This window comes from Protopterus annectens, chromosome 5.part1, assembly GCF_019279795.1.
Source record: "Protopterus annectens isolate FY-2018-M chromosome 5.part1, PAN1.0, whole genome shotgun sequence".
NCBI classification, from domain to species: domain Eukaryota; kingdom Metazoa; phylum Chordata; order Ceratodontiformes; family Protopteridae; genus Protopterus; species Protopterus annectens.
This window is the reverse complement of record NC_056736.1, coordinates 581,399,365-581,418,443: the sequence shown is the minus strand read 5'-3', so window position 1 is coordinate 581,418,443 and position 19,079 is coordinate 581,399,365. Positions and strand designations below refer to the sequence as shown.

The following is a 19,079-nucleotide window of genomic DNA, read 5'->3' as shown; positions in this document are numbered from 1 at the left end:
TAGTGGTGGTGGCTGTATCCGTGCCTCGTTGGTTGTTACCCTGCCACTGGCGACCCCTGTAGGCACCCCTGGATTGGTTTCTGCCTCTAGAGCGCCTATTCCTGCCTCTTTGTGCCTTAGAGATTCCGGAAAGGACCAATTCTTGGAGGGCCAGTTCCTGCTAAACCTTGGAGGTTGAACTTGTAAGAAATCTTTCACTGTTTGCACAGATTTTGCTTTCTCTTCCTGCTGTGCAGGGGAACCAAATAAATTGACCTTGTCCATAGGTGCATCCAAAAGCTTAGATTTGACATGGTCTGGTAATGCCTGTTCTTTCAACCATGCATGCCTTCTGATAACTGTGCCAGTCATGGCTGATCTAAAGGAAGCCTCCAGTGCATCATAGCCACATTTTAAAGAATGGTTACTAACCTGCTGTATGTTATGTACCATTTCTTGAACATACTTTTTATCTAAAGATTCTTCAGAGGACAGCTTTTTAGTCAACTGGTCAAGCATAAACTCTTGATATTGAATCATATGAAATTGGCAGTTCAAAGCTCTAGCTGACAAAGTAGCAGAGGTGTAAACTTTTTTACCCCATCTCTCTAAGGACCTGGATTCCCTTTCAGAGGGAGGGTTTTAGAAGAAGTAGCGGCTACAGCTTTAGGACCCTGGGAGATAGTCTCTGGATCTGCAAAAGGAGCCTTATATAAGTGGTGATGAGTGTCCGGGACCCTGTAGTACCTATCGGGCTTAGCAGGAGCCGGAGGTAAAGAATCAGGAGCAGTGCAAGATCATTAAATGCATCATCAACTACAGAAAGAACTGGAGGTATAGCTAAAGGCCTATGCTGTGGCAAATGTAGAAAGGTCCTAAGCCTTTTTCTAGAGTCTGAGAAATCTTGGCCCTGCCACTGAAATTGTTCCCTCATAGCATGCAAAGTTTCCCCAAAGGAAAATTCCTCAGGAGGAGAGGCTGAAGGGATGGACTCCTCAGCATCAGAGTCTTCGTAAGGAGAATAAGAAGCCTCAGGAGGGTCTGTATGTTCTGAGTCATCAGAGGAGTCATCTGTGGATACTGGCTCAGGGGGCTCTGCTCTAGGCCTCTTTTCTGGAGGAGGGAGAGGCCCTGTCTGGATGAGGCTGGGCTCCACGAATTAAAGAGATTAGATCCTCAGCCAAAGAAAGCATGTGGGAGCTGGTGCTGGGCCTGTGAGAAGGGGGCTTGGCAGGCACAGGTTTTGATGCTTTGGCTGCTTTAGCCCTGGCAAAGGCCTTAATAGACATAGCTGGAGGAGGCCTAGCAGCTCCACGTGCAGGGGTTGAAACATCCAGGGGAATGGTGTCTGATAAATCCTGTGAAACCGCAACAGAAGGTTGGATTTCAGAAGCCGTTTCTACCAGGTTAGAAGAGGCCTCGGTAGAAGGCATGTTATCGGCTGAAGAAAGAACCGCTTGCTCGGTTTCGGCCGAAACCGAGACACTCGTGGTTTGCTTAACCGCGGTTTTGGCGAAACGGACCGTGATGTCGGTCCTTTTCTTTGCGTTTTTGGTAATTTGCGTAGTCGGAGGATCCGACGGCATAATGTAGGCAAAATCGGAGCTGAAAATCTGTTCAGCAAAGTCCGACCGACGTCTAAGCGTCCGTCGGTTAAAAGAAGCACAGGCTAGACAAGCTGCTACGTCGTGGTCTGGGCCTAAACAATGTATGCAATAGGAGTGGAAATCTTTATGAGGTATTTGTTTCCCACAAGATAAACAGTTATTAACTTTCTCTGACATCGGCTGAGGCAAGAAAGAGTCCCCAACGGGGTACTTAGCTTTATAGAAGTCTTCGAAGTAGTATTCGGTAGTAGTAATCTCTGGATTTGACCGACCGGCACTTGCGAACAGCTTCTGCTTCGGGCGCCATGCGGCAAGAAAGACTGAGGAAAATGGCGTCGGCTGATGCCTTTATACCCGAATAACTGCCGCAATGACGTCGGGTGAAGTGCGACTCCAGCCGAAGCCAGACCCAGACTTTGGAATCCGGCCGACCGAAGGGCTGCCTGACGACAGGACAACCCACTTGTAAAGACTGCAGATGCATCCTTGAAGGACATCCACAAAGCGTTCTTCAGCTACGTCAAGAACCTAAGTGGAAACTCTCCGATCTGCTCTGAGTTTGTGCAGAATGGCACAAAATACACTGAACCGACGGATATTGCCAACATTTTGACAGACAGGTTTAGTGCAAACTTCACCCCCCTCTCACCCCCTAAAGGGCCCATAACTATACCAGACGAATGTAGGGCCCCTTCAATCACCAACATACAGGTTAAAACAGCCCTATCCAAAGCCAAAAACACAGCTTCAATGGGACCGGACGGTGTCCCAGGCTGTGTCTTACAAGAGCTCCAAAATGAACTAACCCCTCAACTAAACACACTGCTCAAACTCAGCCTCTCTACAGGCTACGTACACAGCAACAGTTATCCCGCTCCACAAAGGTGGAGCCACAACGGACCCCGGGAACTATCGCCCTATAAGCCTGACTAGCCTAGTCTGCAAGGCTATGGAACGCATCATCATGAACTCATTAACAGAAACATTGGGAACCTCCAAACCTTGGACCCTACCCAGTTTGGCTTTGTTAAGGGCAGATCATGCCTCCTAAACCTGGTGGACTTATTTGAGACGGTTGCAAGGCATTAGACGAGGGAAAGGAGGTCCACACAGCCTACATAGACCTCGCAAATGCTTTTAACACCATTCCCCATTCTAGTATTATAGACAAGTTCACCAGCTTGAACATAAACCCCTACATCACGAGATGGGTTGCCAACTGGCTCATGGATAGAACCCACATGGTGAGAGTTGCAGGCTCTACGTCAGACTCTAAACTGGTTACAAGTGGCATCCCCCAGGGCTCAGTCCTAGGACCCCTCCTGTTCGGTATATACTTCTCAGAGGTACAGGCAAGCATATGAGGACTATGGCTGACCAAGTTCACAGAGGAATGCAAACTAGGGGCCATAATTGATTCTCCGGCTGATACGGACACCTTCCAGATGGGTCTCACTGAGACGTATACCTGGTGTCAAAATCATGGCCTCAAGCTAAATGCCAAAAAGTGCATAGTCATCCCCTTTGGAAAAAAAGTACCTGCAAACTACCACATAAGTGGTAGTCCCCTAAATACAGAAAATGTAATAAGGGATGTGGGGACCCAAGCAGATAGTACTCTCTCCTTTGATAATCATATTGCCAAGGCGGTTAGAAAATCCTTCTATGTGACCCACCTAATCACAAAAGGGTTCGCATCTAGAACAAAAGAGGTTATTGTGCCTCTCTACTCATCACTCATTAGACCCATCAAAGAATACAACGCCCCATTTAGGATGAACCTTACAAGACACCTGCAACAGCTGGAAAGACCACAAACGTACCTCACCAAGAGGATTACTGGCCTCAAACAGATGCCCTATGCAGCTTGACTCAAGAAACTCCAGCTGTACTCGGTTGCTTACCGCTTACTCAGAGGTGATCACTGCCTGACATACAAGGCCATGTCCAACCCAGAAATGATGGACATGCTCCTCCTTAAAAAAAAAAAAAACAAATCCCGGAGAGCCACACGCTATAGAGATATAAACCTCACCATAACAATAAATAGGACATGCTGGAGGGATAGATTCCTATCCCAGAGACTACCCCATGCTTTGGAACAGGATTGTTATATACATTAGGCAGAGCACTTCACTAACACTCTTCAAGAGAAACCTTGACGGGTGGATGGGAAAAGTACAGTTTTGTACCTACCATAAATGTAGATGTTCGAAGATCCACATTGCTGCAGTCCTTACACTTGGGTAGTCCGCTGTCCTCGGTCGGCCCGAATATCAAAGTATTAGGCTGACGTCGGTCAAGGCGCTTAAGACTGACATCAGAACGTCAGGGTACAAATGCGCATGACCGACGTCATATCCTCAGTCTTTTCTTGCCCCAGATGTCAGAAGACCCTAAACAGAAAGGTCAAAACCAAAAGACAGCAAAAAACAACCAACCACCCTTGCATTAATCATATGAACAGTATATACAATATGTACAAAATATACAACCCAAACCACACAACCCTCTAACAACAGAGGGAAGGAGGGAGGGTAAATTGGACTGCAGCAATGTGGATCTTGAACATCTACATTTATGGTAGGTACAAAACTGTACTATGTTCTTCATCTCACATTGCTGCAGTCCTTACACTTGGGTAGAATCCCAAAGCAGAGGTAAGGGAGGATGGCAAAACTATAAAGTAGTAGGGGCTGCCAAAATGCCCTGTAAAATAGCAGAGGCAAACCCAGCCCTAGATTTAGAGTAAAGTGGAAGGTGGTAATGCTTAGAGAAAGTATGCACTGAACTCCAAGTAGCTGCCTCCAAAATATCTTTAGTTGCCACCCCTTAAAAAAGCTGTAGAAGTGGCAGTAGCTCTAGTGGAATGAGGCCTAATCCCAGCAGGGATCTCCTTACCATGATGGGAATAACAGAAAGCAATACAAAATCCAATCCACTTAGAAATAGTTTGTTTTGACACAGGCTTGCCCTGAGAACCCAAAGCAAAAGAAACAAACAACTGCTGAGACTGCCTGAACCCTTTAGTTCTGCTCAAATAATATCTCAACTGCCTGTGTATATCCAAGGTGTGCAAAATCTTCTCCCATTTATTTTGGGGTTTGCATAAAAGTAGGCAAATGAATAGCTTGGTTTAAGGCCACACTAGAAACCACCTTAGGCATAAAGGAAGGATTAGTACGTAAAGATACCCTATCCTTATGGAAAATTAAGAAAGGCTCAACTGCCATAAGGGCCTGTAATTCAGAAACCCTTCTCGCAGAGGTAATGGCCAACAAAAAAGCAGTCTTCCATGATAAATATTTCAACTCGGCAGTAGCTGCAGGCTCAAAAGGTTGTAGAGTAAGTTTCTCCAACACAAAATTGAGATCCCAAGCAGGAGTAGGAGCTCTTGGGGTCTTATATTCTTTGCCCCTCTAAGGAATTGCTTAAACAAAGGATGAGAAAACAATGGTGGATCACAGTCATAGTGAGCAGAAATTGCTGCAGCATGAATCTTAATAGAAGAGAAGGACAATCCTTTGTCCAGTAACTCAGCAAGATATTGAAGAGCCACACTTAAATTAGGCTTAGCAACATCAAAGTCCTTTGCTGCACTCCAAAATAAAAATCTCTTCCATTTATCTGTATACTTTCCTTGTACTAGGCCTTCTGGCCTCCAAAATAACATTCAAAACTTGCTATGAAGCTGAGACCCTCCAGGGTTTAAAACAGAATATGCCAGGCTGTTAGGTGAGGAGAGTGAAGTTTGACATTGAGTAAATGACTGTTCTCTTGAGACAGCAGGTGTGGAATCAAGGCAAAGGCCATGGAGGCTCCCGAACCAGACTTCTCAGTAATGGGTACCAGTGCTGTCGAGGCCAATCTGGAGCTATTAGAATCATCTTTGGCTTGTCCTGTCTGACCTTTAGTAGTACCTTTGGGAGGAGAGGCAGAGGTGGAAAGGCATACACATGAAGATTGCTCCAATTGAAAGAAAGAGCATCCACTTTCCAAGCTGTGGGATGAAACCTTTTGTGCAAAACTTTGGCAGCTGGTAATTTAGTGGAGAAGCGAACAGATCTATGTCTGGAGTTCCCCATGACACTGTCAATTTCTGAAATACATGAGGATCCAATTTCCACTCGTGGGGATCCATAATTCGTCTGCTCAACACATCTGCTAAGGAGTTCTGTGCTCCCGGCAGAAACCTTGCCTGAAGATTGAGCTGTAAACTGAGAGCAGTCTCCCACAAAATCATTGCTTGTCTGCACAGAGGATAAGAATGTGTTCCCCCTTGCTTGTTGATGTACCACATGACAGTCGTGTTGTCTGTTAGAACCAACACCTGCCCTGGAAGAAGTAAATCCTTGAATGCTATTAATGCAAATTGGACTGCTAACATCTCCTTCAAGTTGATATGTAGATGTTGTAGTCTGGCAGGCCACGTGTCTTGTATCCACTTTCCATTTAGATGAGCTCCCCAAGCTTTGTCTGAGGCATCTGTCGTTAGAATCTGACTCGCCTCTGGACGGGTCACAGAGAGTCCCTTGTTTAGGTGACATTCCTGAGCCCACCACAAAAATTCCTTTTGAATGCAAGGTATTATCTGAATGACAGTGTCCATATCCTGGCAGTGCTGTGTCCATACATTTTTGAGATACCATTGTAGCTTCCTCATATGCAGTTTGGCATTGGGAAGCACCAGAATACAAGATGCCATGAACCCCAAGGCTTGAAGGACTGTCCTTGCAGTCAGCCTGGACTGATGAGACAATTGATGGAAGTAAAGAGCAAGATTCTTTTGTTTGTCCGGGGTCAAAAAGGCCATCTGGGATGCTGTATTCAGTCTCACACCCAGAAAGCACATGTCTTGAGAGGGTACTAGACTGGACTTTATTTCGTTCAGAGAATACCCCAGGCATCTTAGCACTGCTATCACGTGATTGCAAATGATGAAGAAGCTCGTCCCTTTCTTTCGCCAGAATCAGGCAATCGACCAAATGAGGATAGATTTGTATTGCCTTTAGCCTGAAGAAAGCAATCACTGGAGCCAGAACCTTTGTGAACACTCTGGGCAGTAGATAAGCCAAAGGGCAATGCAGAGAACTGATAATGAGAAGTCCCAGCTTGAAAACGCAGATACTTCCTGCAACTTAGCCTGATAGGAACATGAAGGTAAGCTTCCTTGAGATCCAGAGTCACCATCCAGTGATCTTTGCCCAGCAGAGGTAAAAGCTGTTGTAACGCCAACATTTTGAACTTGGGAATGTCCAGATAAGTGTTGAGGATAGATAAATCCAAAATTGGTCTCCACGTGTTCCCCTTCTTTGGTACTAGGAACAGGCGAGAATAAAATCCTAGGCCTACTTCTGGCAGAGGGACCGGCTGTATGGCCCCTATTTGCAGCAGCAGAGAAATTGGTTTGTGAGCCTCTATTCTTTGCTGAGGAGGAACGCCTGGCATGCCTTTGAAAGGAGGCAAGGTATGGAAATAAAACCTGTAACCTTGGTGTATAATATCCAATACCCATTTGTCCTGGGTAATCAAACTCCAATTTTCTTTGAAGAGTGCCAACCTTCCTCCCAAAGGTGCTGCCAGACAAGAAGGCTCTGGCAGCTGAAAAGGTAGGTCATTGGGCCTGTTTACGAAAGGACTGGCCCCTGCCCTCACCCGAAGACTGCGCAGGGGAACTCCCTGTTCTAGGTCTGAAAGAGCTCTGAGCTCTACCCCTACCATGTCTAGATCTTCCCCTAGACTGTGAATCATAAGAAGGGTACGTCCACCCCTTAGCAGGCCAATTCCTACTAAACATCGGAGGCTGAACTTGCAAAAAATCTTTAACAGTCTGCATAGACTTAGCCTTGTCTTCCATTTTCTTTAAAACTGCCTCCACAGGTGAACCAAACAATACATCAGACTGTAAAGGAGCATCCAAAATCCTCGTCTTAACATGGTCAGATAAGTTCTGATCCCTCAACCAGGCGTGCCTACGAAGAACTGACCCAGTGGCAGCCACCCTAGACGAGGCCTGTACAGCATCAAATCCACATTGTAAAGAATGCTTACCCACTTGTTCAGAAACATGTACCAAATCTTGTAATTCTTTACACTCAATACCTTCCGCCAGAGCATCTACCTTAGACTTCAATTGAGAAAGAAGATAGTTTTGATATTTCAACATGTGAAACTGGCAATTCAAAGCCCTCATAGCTAAGGTGGAAGAAGTATAGACTTTCTTTCCCCATCTATCCAAAGCTCTGGCCTCTTTATCTGGAGGAACCGGATTTTTACCACAGAAGCTTTGACACCCTTAGGTCCCTGACTAACTGTTTCTGGGTCTGCCCTAGGACTCTTATACAGATATTTATGAGCTTCAGGCACCCTATAATACCTGTCCGGGTTTAACAGGAGCAGGAGGCAAAGAATCAGGATTAAGTGAAGCCTCTGCAAACACATCTTCCACAACATCCAGAACAGGAGGAATAGCCAAAGGCCTATGCTGGGGTAAAAGCAAAATTCCTAAGCCTTTTCCTGGAATCAGAAAAGTCCTGACCTTCCCATTTAAAATGTTCCCTCATAGAATGAAGAGTCTCTGAAAAGAAAAATCCTCTGGAGGAGAAGCAGAAGGAGTAGAATCATCCACATCCGAAACAGAATAAGGAGAATACTCCTGCAAGTCTTCAGTCAAGACTCTGAAACATCAGAAACCTGCTCAAAACTCCCCAACTCTGGTTCCACCCTAGGCCTCTTATCAGGAGGGGGCAAAGAACCTCTAATCAAAGTAATTAAATCCTCTGCCATTTTGAGCATGTGCTTCTTGGACACAGATCCTGAAGAACTAGGAGTGACACCAACAGCAGCTAAACCTGGCCTGACTCTGGGAGAAGCCTTGGAAACAGAAGGAGAGGGCCTAACCACCCTAGGAAGGGAGGGGAGTACAGTAACCTGAGAAGCCCCTTCAGCCTGGCCTGCCTCCTGAGAGGCCACATCCTGCAAAATCAAAGTCTCCCCCTGGAACTCCAGAGAAGCCTCTGGCGGAACCACCGGTTCCACTGAAGCCTCCAAAGAACCGGCGTCCGGTACGGACGACTCTTCTTGTCTGGGTTTAGCTGCTTTGTCTTTGCGCTTCTTCGAAGAAGCGGGTGTCGGAGCATCCGACGGCATATTGTAATTGCACCGCTTCCCGAAGACCAACCTGGCACAATCTAACCTTCGCTTAATAGTGCGTTTATTAAACCTAGCACAAAAGCGACACCCAACAACGTCGTGCTCAGGCCCCAAACAAGGAATACACAAACTATGATAATCTCTATGCGGTATCTGCTTCCCACAAGAAATACAGTTATTCACTTTTTCTGACATCCGGTAAACCACTGAGGCAAGAAAAACTAAAATATTCCCAACGGGTACTTAGCCAACTTTGACTCGGTCTGAAACTCGGAATTTGAAAATTTCAGAACGCCGAACGGCACTTGCAACGCTGCTTCTGCATCGGACCATGCGGCAAAAAAGACTGAGGATATGACGTCGGTCATGCGCATTTGTACCCTGACGTTCTGATGTCAGTCTTAAGCGCCTTGACCAACGTCAGCCTAATACTTTGATATTCGGGCCGACCGAGGACAGCGGACTACCCAAGTGTAAGGACTGCAGCAATGTGAGATGAAGAACATCAGAAAATTTACCCCGGGGATCACTGCAGTGGCTCTGCTGGACAGTGGCGCAGGGAACTAATGGCTCTGCTGGACAGAGGCACAAGGAACTAATCTAAGGGGGTGGCGAAAGCCAACACATTCTGGCGAGGCTTATAAATGCCCTTGGGCATATAGCCTAGTACTTACCTATGAACCAATATAATTCGGTCACAGGGTAGCAGTATGTATAAATGTGGCAGGTGCAATCATTGCAGATACATTCATGAGGGTCATTCAATGGTAATAAAAGGGAAAATGTATGTTGTTAATGGAAAATATAACTGTAATTCTAAAGGACTTGTATATGTAGCATTATGTCAAAAATGTCTGGTATTTTATGTTGGTAGAACCACCCGTATGTTAAGAGAAAGGATATGTGAACATGTATATGCAATAAGGAAGTGTAATTTTAATAATGCACTTGCTAAGTATATACATGAGTTCACTGGTCATGAATTTAAGTTTTCGGTTTTGCAACAGGTAAAAGTGCCTGAAAGAGGTGGTCCCTGGGAACTGATGCTTGACAAAGCAGAACTTGTTCGGCAACTTAATCTGTTTTCACATGCTTGGCCAGGATTGAATGATGTTTGTAATATAAGTAGTATTTTAAAGTTAAGGGCATTGAACAGATGATAGTTTATTATAATAGTTCATATTGCAATGTATTTAAGAGAGCATGGTAGCTTTGCACATTCAAACTTAATATTTTAAGTAATTGTATTTTTGTGCTTTTGTATTCTTGTATCATCAGATGTGATTTTATATTATTATAGTCAGTATGACCAAGGGCTTATGAAATTTATTAAGTAACTTGATGACAGCACTGACATTTTGGCGCCTTTTTTAGTATATAATGGGTTTAATGTGTATATTTGATTGTCTGAAGAAGTTTACTATTGTAGTAAATGAAAAGCGCTTAACACTTCACATTGCTTCAGCCTTCATTCTTTGAATTGCCATTTTGTGTTTACCTACTAAGTTATCAGCCAGGGTAACACGAGCTGGCGATCTTTGCCCTGCATTAGCTACTAAGTTATCAGCCAGGTTAGCACAAGCTGGCGATCTCTGCCCTACAATAGCTACTAAGTTATCAGCCAGGTTAGCACGAGCTGGTGATCTCTGCTCTGCATTACTTCTCTGATGCTATGAAGTACAAAGCAAAATGTCACAGCTCCATTCAGGATATCCACTATCATAACACAGCTTTAGTCAGAAAAGTACAGTTCAGGTATGTCAGAACAGCGTTTACTTAGCACTGGGTTGTTAACGACACATGCTAATTCTCATAAAATGCAAAGCACAATGACAGGTTCAAGTCAGAAAAAGTACTAGAGTGGAAAATAGTGTTTTCTGGGATTATTTTAGGAATTATTATTTTAGGAAAGTGATACATTACTTCTATACAATGTGGCAGTCCAGACCCATGCTGTCCAACCTATTTACCTGTTCTGGAATGGGCAAATTCATGAAAGGATTCTTCCCCTCAATCTCCAACTTCAACTTTTCAGTAAAACCACTTCTAATTATTAATGCTACAGAGTTTTCAAATGTGGAAAACCTTTACACATTCCACTACAACTCTATGAAATGTGAAGAACTCAGCTGAAAAGCTAGTTTTAGGGAACTACAACTCACTTGTCTTGATACCAAACTTAAAATCGAGGAAGTTATGGGAAAAAAATGGCAACTCAATACCATAATTTTCTTAAACTGTGAAAACACAATCAGGTTATGATCAAATGTTTTGCTGGACTGACAGCATACATGTACAAGTAAACAAATTAATATGGGTTTTTCGCTACAATCTGCCTTTGTCTGAAGGGGGCTGGAAACAGAAACCACCTCATCATATTTTCCAACTATTCTATTCTAAATGGGGGCCCTCATCTCGTACTCTGGTATTCAGAACAAAAGCTCTGGTTCTCGAGGCATTTGAAGCACCATTTACATACATCTGTTTTTCTTAGGTTTGGTATTGTTCATTATAACATCAGGATGTTTAGTGCATTGACAAGAAGCACCAAAAATAAACAAATTGCTGGCTGGCTTGAACCCATCTCTCCTTGTTGCTAACTGGTTAAAAGATTAGTAGTCAGTTCAAAAAAGGCAAAACAATGGTAAAGCCACAATGCTGAGAAACCTGTGGAGTTTAAAGGAAGCACGCAGCAGTCTGGACTCTGATATAGACATTATTTATATATATATATATATATATATATATATATATATAAACTCATTTTTTATCTCAACATGATCTTGAACATGCATGTTTATGAGCTAGTGGAAAAAAAAAAACACGTGGACCTCCACCAGCATTGTAAATGATGGCTCCAACCTCAGCGTGAGAGCATTTCCCACAATGCCGTGATAGCTACCCATTATCACCTTCATTACCTTACCTGGATAAGAATATCTGCAGACATATCATCAGCTTTCTTAGGTGCCAAGTCTTGAATGCGAATAAAGGGGCTACCCAGAGACACAGCTGAACAATCACCCTTTTCAGACACTGGGGTAACAATTGCAGAAGAGGTGCTCTCATGAACTACTGTTTTGCACTGTTGATGTTGGACAGTTTTTACTACTGCCCGCTGAAGGTGGCTGGTAGATATAGTATCGGCTTCAGCAATAGCTTTAATAGTAGAACTGCCATCATGCAATGGTTCTACTATCATAGGTTCTACATTTGTATCAATCTGGGCTTCCATCATAGACATTTTCAGGATGTCTGCAACTGCGCCAGTTTTATCAGAGGTCTGCACTGGAAATATCCTCGTAACAGGTGTTGCCAGCTTCAAAACTGTATCTCCGCTAGATGACTTGGAAACTACAGGAGCCTGGTGACCTTCAAATGTTATCTTTGTAACAGATGGCCCTTGACTAATCACTGGCTGCTGCACCTGAAAGAGAGAAATCCATTTACCTTACATGTTACAGCCTTCACAAGTTTACAAATCCAACTGCTGAGAAACTTTATAAAAAGCAATCCCTGCTTTTCAAACTACATGTGTACAAGAAAGAATAAAGCACAACTGTGTAAGCCCTACTTACCCATAACAGTAGTTCAAATTTCTTCACTGCTGCAGTAGCCTATGGGTAATGTCCTGCCAAGGACATAGCACCTGCCCAGCTTGCCAAAGTTCTAACTCCCCGACCTCTCACTCATATACCCATTAACCTGCATAAATTAACACAAATCATATCGACCATTACCAGGATAGGTAAACCCAACCAAAAAGAAAGTATACTTGACTGGGTACTCAGTCACCCCTAACTGTACACCTCTGGTACCCTCCTTAATGGCCTAAGCGATCACCTTCTCACATATGTAATTAAGCACAAAACCATTAATTCCCAACAACCCTTACTCAGAAAGGTTAGAAACAATAAAAACTTTGACCCTGCCAAATTCCAACAAGAACTAAACTCATGTAATTGGTCTATTCTAAAACACATCCCCTTAGAGGAAGCAGTAGCATACTTTAACAACAAATTCCTTGATATCCTTGATTTGCATGCACCTGTTCGTTCAAAGAGAACCATGGCAAAAACTGCACCATGGCTTTCTATAGAGTGTAAACTCAAAATTACCCTTAGAAACAAAGCATGGGCTTTATGGCATTCTTCTAAAGACCCCCAAGATCACATTAAATACAGGCAATCCAGGAACGAAACCAAAAAATCAATTTTACAAGACAAAAAACAATACCACTGTAATTTACAGACAGTAAATCAAAATAACCCTCAGAAGTTTTGGGCAGGTTTAAATAATCTACTATATCCTGGACAAACTTCAACCCCAATCAACCCCTGAAGATGTTTCTGATAGTTTTAACCAATTCTTTACTGAGACAATTCAAGCCCTAGCTAGCCACCTACCTCCTAGCTCCCCTGGTCCTGAAAGTAGCACCCCTAGAAACCTACTAGAGTTCAGCTTCCAACCAGTCACCACTTCACTTATCCATACCTTGATCAAAAAATTAAAACCCACTACACTTTCTGCTGATCAACTCCCTGCCGAGTACCTACAAAAATCAGCTGATGCTATTGCTTACCCCATCTCAATACTAATCAATCGAACCATAGTAGAAGCTAAAATTCCCACCATCTGGAAAATATCCTATGTAATCTCACTTCACAAAGGAGGCAGCTCTACTGAATTCTCCAATTATAGGCCAATAGCTATACTCTCTCTACTTGCAAAGATTATGGAAAAATGTATTCATAGACAACTCATGCACCACCTAATCCAAAATCGCCTTATGGCAGACACTCAGCATGGCTTCCGTCCTCATCACAGCACTACTTCAGCCCTCCTAGCCTTTACTAACATCATAAACCATAATCACAACAATAATTATATATCCTCAGCCCTCTTTTTGGATCTTTCCAAGGCATTCGATATGGTTGATCACCAACTTTTAATCCACACCCTGCAAACATTCTGTCTAGATACAGGAGCCCTCCAATGGTTTCAATCCTACCTGAATGGCCGACAGCAGGCTGTCCTCTGGCAGAACAAACTCTCTAACCTTCTACCTAACACCTTTGGAGTACCACAAGGCTCTATACTAGGGCCCTTGCTGTTCTCCATCTTCATTAATGACCTTTATACTGTCATCCCAAAAGTCAGCTGTATCCAATATGCTGATGACTCTACTCTGATTTGCTCAGCCACATCTCCAGTAGAGTTATGGTCAGCTACCCAGACCACCTTTAATACAATAGAAAACTGGCTTTCTGAACATCTTCTGACCCTAAATCCCAAAAAAACTAAAATGCTGTTATTTTCACCAACACTTAGGTCTACCGTTCACCTTTACCATAAAATCAAATGATGGCACAATAATCTCCCCTGACCCATCTACAAAACTATTAGGTGTCATCATAGACAATAATCTCAAATTTGACCTACATGTTAACCAAACTATCAAAACCATCAATAAAAAACTAGGGTCACTTTACAGAATAAAAGCCTTCCTAACCCCTCCAGCTAAAATTGCCATAGCTCGCTCTCACCCTCTTTTATCCCTTCTGTATGCATCCCCTCTACTCTCGAATTTAAACAAGACTGTCCTTATCAAACTCTCAATTTGTTACAACCACATTGCCAGGTTTGCCACTGGGCTGCCTTTTAGGACACATCATTGCATCAATCTAAATCAGCTTGGGTGGCTTGAACTACCCAGCCTAATCCAGTATAACCAACTGATTATGGCCTATAAAATCCTCTATAATCCGGACAATACTCCTGCACTTAAAAATATTATCACCCCCATAACAACCCTAGACCGCTTCGATCCTCTAACAAACTACTAATTCAAACTAGCAAAATTAAAAACACAGACGGTGATTCTCTCTTTGCAAACTCTGTAAGTAGATCCTGGAACTCTCTTTCAGCTGATATTACCTTACTTTCCACCTTAGGTCAATTTAAAACTAGACTCAAACAACATTTGTCCACCTTAGGTCAATTTAAAACTAGACTCAAACAACATTTGTCACTTAACTGGCTATGTCAATGTATCAAGCCTGGCTAACTCTCTCTAGAATGTGTAAAAATCTGTTAACCAGTTTACTGTGTAATTTACTTTAATCCTGACTTGTGCTCAGGATTAACTGTAACCTGTGGAACTAACTTGCTTACTTATGTAATCTCTGTAAATAGTCTATTTGTAATATGTAATGCTGGTATTATGTAATACTGTATCTTGTTTACCCTTGGAGCTTTTCTCCCCGGGCCTCCGCTGAAAATGGACATGCACCCAGTCGGACTATCCCGGTCAACAAATGTAAAATAAATAAATAAAATAAAAATAAAATATACTTCCCTCCAAAAAGGGTGCAGCCTATCAGCAAAGTACAGTTTTGTACCTACCATAAATGTAGATGTCCGATAGATATGCAACTGCAGTCCTTACATATGGGTTGTCCTGCCTCAGGCAGCCCTTCGGTCGGCCGGATTCCAAAGTCTGGGTCCGGCGTCGGCTGATGTCGGCTCCTACCTGACGTCAGAGCGGCCAGGGTATAAAAGCATCAGCCGCCGCCATCTTCTTCAGTGTTTCTTGCCCCAGATGCCAGGTGCCCTCCAAGGAAGGCTAAATTTAGAGAATGGATAAAAAATCCAGACATGCACAACAGTAATAAACAGATACACCATAACAGATATCCCCAGCTAATTTGAGAATGGGGGAGTGGACCCAAAAAAGAGAATAACAGAGGGGTAGGAAGGAGGGAAAACCTGACTGCAGTTGCATATCTATCGGACATCTACATTTATGGTAGGTACAAAACTGTACTATGTCCTTCAAGAATGCAACTGCAGTCCTTACATATGGGTTGAATACCATAGCCAAGCTGGGGATGGTAGGATCTAAGGTAAGGATGGTGTAGCTAAAATGCCCTGCAGGACTGCCGAAGCAAAGCCTGCTCGGGATCTGGAATATAAAGGCAGGTTGTAATGCTTTGGAAAATGTATGCACGGAGCTCCATGTAGCAGCTTCTAGAATGTCCTTTGTAGCCACCCCTCTTAGAAAGGCTGTGGAGGTGGCTGTAGCTCTGGTGGAGTGTGGCCTGATATTGGCTGGCACACCTTTTCCCTGGAAAGAGTAGCAGAAACTGATGCAGTTTCCAATCCATTTTGCAATTGTTTGCTTGGAAATTGCCTTTCCTTGTACTCCAGCTGCGTAGGCTACAAATAGTTGGTCTGACTTTCTGTTGGCCTTTGTTCTGTCCAAGTAGTAGCGCAATTGTCTGTGTATGTCCAAAGTGTGCAGAAGTTTTTCTCCTTTATTTTGAGGATTGGGAAAGAAAGTAGGCAGGTGAATTGCTTGATTTAGAGAAACCCTGGATATCACCTTTGGCATGAATGAAGGATTGGTTCTTAAAGAGACTCTGTCCTGATGGAAAATGAGAAATGGAGGTACTGCCATGAGGGCCTGTATCTCCGAGACTCTTCTTGCTGAAGTAATTGCCAACAGGAAAACTGTTTTCCAGGAGAGAAATTGCAATTCTGAAGATGCTGCTGGCTCAAAAGGTGGTAGGGTTAATTTTTTCAAGACGAAGTTGAGGTCCCATGCAGGCACTGGTGGTTTCCTTGGAGGTTTGATATTCTTTATCCCTCTTAGAAACTGTCTTAGCAAAGGATGTGAAAACACAGGTGGATCACAGTTGTATTTTGCTGAAATTGCTGAAGCGTGTATTTTTATGGAAGAATATGAAAGGCCATTGTGAAGCATTTCTGCCAAGTATTCTAGTATCTGTGGGATGCTCATTACTGATGCATCCTGACCCCTGTTGGCATTCCAGATGTTGAATCTCTTCCATTTGGCTGAATAACTTTTTTTGGTGGAAGGCCTGCGTGCTTCCAGTAAGATCTCTTGAACTTTTTTGGAGAGAGAGATATGGGGAGAAATCATGGAACCCTCCAAGCTGTCAGTTGCAATGTTTGCAAGTTGGGATGAACAGTCCTGTAATTGTGCTAAGTTATAAGCAGAGGCCATTGAGGCAGGGACCACGGCTTGGTGCGAGTTATGCTCCTTAGTAATGCATACCAGTGCTGCCTCGGCCAGTCTGGAGCTATCAAAATGCCCTTCGGTTGTTCTGCTTTGATCTTCAGTAACACCTTGGTCATTAATGGTAGAGGTGGGAATGCATAGATTGTTAGAGAATTCCAGCTGAAGGAGAGAGCATCCATTCTCCAGGCTTGAGGATGGTGTGTCCTTGAGCAAAACTTCTTCAGATGATGATTGAGGTGTGAGGCAAAGAGATCTATGTCCGGCCTTCCCCATGCATGAGTTATTTGTGAAAAAATGTCTGGATGCAACATCCATTCGTGCGGATCCATAATGTTTCTGCTTAGACTGTCCGCCAGAACATTGTCCTTGCCTGGAACAAACTGGGATTGCAACTGTATGTTCAGTTTCAGGGACTTTTCCCAAAGAGTCATTGTTAGTCTGCAGAGGGGGTAAGAATGGGTGCCTCCCTGTTTGTTTATGTACCACATAGCAGTGGTGTTGTCTGTCCTTATTAACAGATGACCTTGCTGAAGAAGTTTTCCGAAGGCCTCGATTGCATGAATCCCTGCCAACATCTCTTTTTGATTGATGTGCAGATGCAATTCCTGGGGAGCCCATTGCCCTTGAATGCATCTGCCTTCCATGTGCGCCCCCCATCCATGATCTGAGGCGTCTGTTGTAATGGTTTGACTTGCTTGAGGTTTGCTGAAGGGCATGCCTTTGTTTAGCAGGCTTGCTTGTGCCCACCACAAAAATTCCTTTTGCAGACATGGAATGAGTGGAATAGTTGCTTCTAAGTTGTGTTTGTGTTGAGACCATAAACTTTTTAGGTACCACTGTAGTTTTCTCATGTGTAGTCTTGTCAGTGGAATCAGGAGTAAACTGGTTCTTGTTTTTCTTTTGTGAGGAAATCTATTTGTGAATCTGTGTCCAGTTTGGCTCCTAGAAAAATTATTTGTTGGGATGGCAGTAGTCTTGATTTTTGAATGTTGACTGTGTATCCCAAAGCCTGCAGTAGATGAGTGACATAGTCCAAGTTTCTTATCAAGGCTTGCTTGCTGTCTGCTTGAATAAGGCAGTCGTCCAGGTAAGGGTATATTTGTATCCCCTGGAGTCTGCAGTGCGCAAATACTGATGCCAGGCATTTCGTGAATACTCTGGGCGCAGTAGATAAGCCAAAAGGCAATGCTGAGAATTGATAATGCTCTGGCCCTGCAAGAAATCTGAGGTATCTTCTGCAGCTGTGTCTGATTGGGACATGCAGGTATGCCTCCTTGAGGTCCAGAGTAACCAGCCAAGACCCCTTGCCCAGCATGGGAAGGAGTTGCTGTAACGTCAGCATTTAGAATCTTGGCACAATGACAAAAGTGTTTAGAGCGGACAAGTCTAGTATAGGTCTCCATTGCTTTTCTTTTCTTGGAACAAGGAACAGTTGAGTAGAATCCCTGGCCTTGTTCCTGAGGAGGAACCTTTTCTATTGCTTTGATTTGTAGTAGCTTTGAAACTTGTAAGAGTGCCTCTGCCCTTTGATTGTGTGGCAGGTTTGGCATGCCTTGCCTTGCTGGTTAGGTATGGAAGTGGAACCTGTAACCTTTGTCTATTATGTCCAAAATCCATTTGTCCTTTGTAAAAACGTGCCAATTTTTTGAACATAAGGATAATTTTCCGCCTAAAGGTGCTTCTCTTTGAGCCTTGGTCGGTGGTGTCAAAGTCAAGTCATTGTGATTGTCCCTGCGGAGCAGTAGAAGTTCCTGCGCCACTTCTCTGATTAGTTGGTTGCCATTGGCGGCCCCTGTAGGAGCCTCGGTATTGCCCTCTACCTCGAGCATGCCTGTTTTTTCCCCTTTGGAACTTGTCAGTGTCTGGAAAGGACCAATTCTTTGAAGGCCAATTCCTGCTGAACCTTGGTGGCTGAACCTGGAGGAAATCTTTGACTGTTTGTACTGATTTAGCCTTTTCCTCTATTGATTTCAACACACCCTGTGCATTAGCACCAAATAGCTTATCTTTTTCCAGAGGTGCATCTAGAAGCTTTATTTTAACATGATCTGGCAATGTCTGTTCTTTCAACCAAGCATGTGTACGTATGACGGCCCCTGTCATAGCTGACCTACATGAAGCTTCCAATGCATCATAACCACACTGAAGAAAATGATTGCAAACCTGCTGAGTATTATGTACCAAATCCTGCAAGGCCTTTCTATCTAAAGTCTCAGGAGAGGCTAATTTTTTTTTTTTTTTTGTAAATCATCCATCAAGAAATCCTGATACTGAAACATATGAAAAATACAGTTAAT

The 19,079-nt window shown here is 43.5% G+C and overlaps 1 protein-coding gene across 1 annotated transcript in view; it reads right to left on the bottom strand.

The window, feature by feature from the left end:
* Positions 1–19,079, bottom strand: part of EMSY (EMSY transcriptional repressor, BRCA2 interacting) — a 1,287,433-nt gene that overhangs the window by 87,524 nt on the left and 1,180,830 nt on the right. The window contains exon 18 of the mRNA XM_044072832.1: positions 11,665–12,165. Within this exon, the coding sequence (XP_043928767.1) occupies positions 11,665–12,165 (501 nt within the window). The remainder of the gene's footprint in view (positions 1–11,664; positions 12,166–19,079) is intronic.